The 4,575-nt window shown below is 40.5% G+C and overlaps 1 protein-coding gene across 1 annotated transcript in view; it reads right to left on the bottom strand.

The window, feature by feature from the left end:
* Positions 1 to 4,575, bottom strand: part of LOC119589245 — a 12,558-nt gene that overhangs the window by 2,175 nt on the left and 5,808 nt on the right. Inside the window, exons 2-4 of the mRNA XM_037937858.1 lie at positions 1,674 to 4,182; positions 1,277 to 1,420; positions 81 to 389 (exon numbers count right to left, since the gene is read on the bottom strand). Coding sequence (XP_037793786.1) covers positions 81 to 389; positions 1,277 to 1,420; positions 1,674 to 4,178 — 2,958 coding nt within the window. The 5' untranslated portion in view covers positions 4,179 to 4,182. The remainder of the gene's footprint in view (positions 1 to 80; positions 390 to 1,276; positions 1,421 to 1,673; positions 4,183 to 4,575) is intronic.

The raw sequence follows: 4,575 nt of genomic DNA, 5'->3' as shown, positions 1-4,575 counted from the left end.
CATTACAGATATGTAATTAAGGATTTCCACACTAACAATAATCTATATTAACATATTTCTATCAAACAAAGAGATCTAACCTTTGAATGCATTTTGGAGTCCTCCACGAGATCAGCAAAAGTCACTTGCGATGTTGCTGCTGAAGTTGCCATTATACTGCTAGAATGTGACACAGTCACAGAGGAGGTGGCTGTCGTAACCACTGAGGTATCATGGTGGTGGTTTGATGGGAATAACTGGGTAATACTCATGCCATCAGATGGCAAAACTGAGCAACAGTCATCTGATGCGAGGTGCATTGTGGTCTCTGTAGAGGCCAATTCAACAACACCTTCCTCTGACTGTTCTCCCACCAATCCACCTAAACTGCTTGTTTGTCCTGAGTCAATCTGTACACAAGTAAAATTCATACTTACAACCTGCATCATCATCAACAACACTAGCTCTACAAAAATCTTAATCCTGAAACAATTAAATTTCATCCTATTACATACGGCTTGGAATTTATTTTTAGTTTCATATTTTGCTGCCTATTAATAAAGCACTTGGATCTTCTATATCAACAGTACTACTTTCTATGAACAGCTTCACTCTTATGCAATATGGTCATCATCTTTTCCTGTCTTGCTGTTTATTACCTTTAATTTTGGTTTGAATAGCTGAGGAATGATAATATATAGAATATATATATTTTTTTCTAATATTACAAGAACATATATACCTAACTGGCCCCCAATATTACAACAAAATGACAACCACTTCCCTATAATGCACATACATTATGGACTGTTGGGTATTTCTTCACTAGTACTAAATACTAAGAGGCAATATAACCACCAGGCTTACAATGATCAAATGATTACTTGATGTAAAGGTTGAATACAGAATAAGGTCTGTATATATTCATTCCTTTTTGCTTGCATATCAACTTTCTTGATATACAATTACTTTTTTTTTCAATTTTTTTCTAAAGTAAACAAGCAACATATGTGAAGCCTTTTAAAATTACTTGTACATGATCCAATTCTTCTGAAACCACTCATGACTGATTTCACCTCGCCATACTAAGCTATATATAGTCAGCCACTCAAGTGAAGAATTAGGAACACACAGTATTTACACTTTAGGCTGCATATAACACTTGAGAGGCTAAAGAGACTTTAAGCCAGGTTTTAAAGGGCTGTATGATGTAATTAAATGTCATCTGGCATGAGTTCTGTGGGAAATTAAACCTATAGTTATCTGTTAGATAACTTTTCCACTTTTGACGACTTACTTGCACTGCATGGTCAAGATGAGTAATGAGAGCAGGTGTCAATGCATGGAAGGCTGAAGAGTCTATAGAAGGGTAAGTTCTCGGAGACAGGTTTGCTGGCCCAGGCTCTCCAGCAAACATACAACTCCGGTCATAAAACATGAACTGCAGGATAGGAAATGTGTTCCAAGTTAACAATGTATATTATCAAGAAAAAAAACTATTTTTTTTTTATCTTCAAAAAATTAAAATGTTTACTATTAAGTGGCAAACAATTGGTTTACATAACTACAAACAAATATCTACACATGTATCTATTCATAATATGTACACATGTATACAAGAAATATGCACAAATAAAGAATAAAACAGAAGAGCACAGACATGCAATACAAGCTAAATGAGAAGAGCAACTCACATCTTGAAGTTCCTCATGTGGTGTTGTTCTCTCACTATCACTGTCAGCAAGAGTTTCGGAAGCCTTCAGAGACATGACTTCTTCTGTGTGCTGGTTGCTGAGCTCTCTCTCAAACATCTGCTCATCTTGGAAAATGTTCTCATTTCCAAAATCTTCCACCAAACTAGGATCATCAACCAGCTCTTCTTCTTGCTCATGGCTTGAAGCTTCAACTTTATTTCCCATGTGGTTTGGAGGTCTTGCTACAGGCTGACTTTGTGATAGTTGATTTACGTATGGTGGTGCCCCCCTCCTCGCTGAAGATGAACAATTTTGTGATGAAGAACCAGGCTGGGGTTCAATCTTGCATTTAATATCCTGATTCTTTTCTCTGTGACTATTTTCAGCTGCAGCATTACCACACTGTTCTTCCTGGTATACACCAATATATGAGTGATTTCCCTTCCTTGTTGTTTTTGGAGTTGAAGTTCCATTTATATTATGGCTTGAGCTAGTTCCAGGTAAGCTTGGAGTGTCACCGGCAAACACCTCCTCAACTGCTCCTAAAACCTGCTCTTCAACATACACCATTTCCTGGAGTGTGGAATCTCCTAACAGAGTATTTAACGTTCGATCTGAAGCCAAAAAACTCAATGGCTGATCATCATCGCAACACATGACACCATCTTGGTCTTCGTTTCTGTTTACCTGTCTGCTTTGATTCCCACTCCCTGAGGTCTGATTCACTTGACTTATGCTGGATGAAGCCCTTGGTGAGTTACAGACGTCCATGGCCACACTGGAATCCACATCATTCCGTCTGTTTCTTTTCATTCGGATTTCCTCCATCACAGAAGAACTTGTAGCTAACCCTATGATAAGCTCACTGCCATCCCTCTGAAAGGCCACCTGCTCTTCTCTTGAGGTTAGCTCTGCACTATTGCTATTGTTAGGAGACATGGTGTTAGCACCTGAAGTTGCACGATTATCTGAGCCTCGGTCTTCAAAAATAACTTCCATAGGCTCATCAACAGGTATGCTGTATGGACTCGCACTCTCATGCTGACTGAAACTATCGTCCAAACCATTTTCAATTGTTATGTTATGAGCAGGAGAAGGTACATTTGGATCAATATGGATACTAGATGCATCCTGAAAATTAGGGATATTCCTGCATCTACTTGATGATGGTACAACTATATTTCCTAGAGGATCTACATCCTCTTTGAGCTTCCTATCAGCCAAGTGATGTTCTCGATTTAAAGGAAGTGCATTAGAATTTTCTTGAGTTTCTAGCCTAATGGGATTTTCATCTAAACCTTCCTCAGAGTTTCTTCTTAAAGCATTAAAGGAGACAGCAGAAGCATCATCTTTTATATCAAAACCATTTGGCTCACTTTTAGGATGAAGAGAGTCTACTTTCCTTTTGCCAGAACTCGTAGAAGGTTCATTATCAGCATTTCCATTCTCTTGGTTATCATTCATTAGGAGTGCTCTCACTAACACCTGGTTAATTATTTCTTTCAGACGATCCTTCTTCCCTACAAGGTCCTTCGGTAATGATATGCTGATGTTCTTTCCAATGTGTATGGTAGTTTTAGGATTTGGTTGTTCCTGGGTCTCAGGGGGTTCATCTTCTGGAAGTTTTAATGGGTTTCTCTCACCAGTCATAACTACTGGATTAGGAATCATATCTTGTCTGCAACTACCATCTCCTGCAACTATGCCATCTTGCGTTGGCTGAGAACATGGTTCTTCAACCAAGAGTACAGGATCAGGTATGTGTTGGCGAGGTGGTCTCCTTGGTATACCGCCATATATTCCCCCCACTAGATTTGGTGTCCCAGGAACAGAGACAGGAGTGGGAGGTTGTAGTTTTATGGGTGTTGCTTGTGCTGTACTAGTTGGTGGCTGAACAAGAAGAGTTTGGTTAGTAGGAGGAGTAGCAGCCAACATGAGGCCCCCAGAACTTGGAATAAGGTAACTAACTCCATTGTTCCAAAGCTGTATATTGTTAGGTATTACACTTCCTGCTGGAAACATATTATTGCCAATAAGAAGGTAACTACTTCCTGCTGTACCATGCTGCAGGGGAGCAGCAGCAAGCGGTACAGCATTACGAGGAGGCTGCATCATAGGCCCAAGGGATCCAAGTCGGACAGTCTGAACAGGTGGCGGGTGTGGTGTGGCAGCAGCCTGTGGGATGGACCCCAGAGGACCTCCCAAAGATGGCTCATGACTTTGATTCCCTGTAAGCAATACTGGTGTCTGGCTGGTGGTGGGTCTGGGCGAAATAAGTGCTACATTGGCCACAGCTGGTAGAGGATAAGAGGGTCGACGTGGACGCCCTGGCGGTCGTCGGCTGGATAATTCTGGTAATGTGCTTTCATTGGTGACAGCACGAATTATTTCCTCCTTGCTGTGACGAGACAAGTGCTGTGTAAGGTTTGGCTGGTTGTTCCCACATACTGGGCACACAGCAGCACTGTTTGCAGCACCAACACCCACACCTTCACCACCTGCCATCCTCCTGAAAAGAGAAAATAAAACAAATTTATTAACAAATATTCATTGAGAAACACAAACACAGATGTGTTTTAGCTCACTCAATTGCACCCCTTACAATCATGTGACTTGTGCATCTTGTGCATCAGTTAATCTTGAGCTGGACTCACTTCCACACCCTCTCTCTGGTTTGGCTCCTGACAAGGTCCAAGCCCCTCAGGTTCAGTTAGATAGACTAATGCAATTCCAACAGCTTTACAATACAACACTAAAACAATAAAGAAAGCCCAGTTCTCATAATGTAGCAGCAAACTAGCATATCACACAAATAGCAAAGTACCATGCTATCAGAATTTTGGTCTTTTCAATCCTTTCAGTGCTGCTCATTTTAAGAGAAAGATATACTAATAAAATTACT

The sequence above is a fragment of the Penaeus monodon genome, chromosome 25 (genome assembly GCF_015228065.2).
Source record: "Penaeus monodon isolate SGIC_2016 chromosome 25, NSTDA_Pmon_1, whole genome shotgun sequence".
Taxonomy (NCBI): Eukaryota; Metazoa; Arthropoda; class Malacostraca; order Decapoda; family Penaeidae; genus Penaeus; species Penaeus monodon.
Note: the sequence above shows the minus strand (reverse complement) of the source record. Positions and strands in the feature narration are given on the sequence as shown.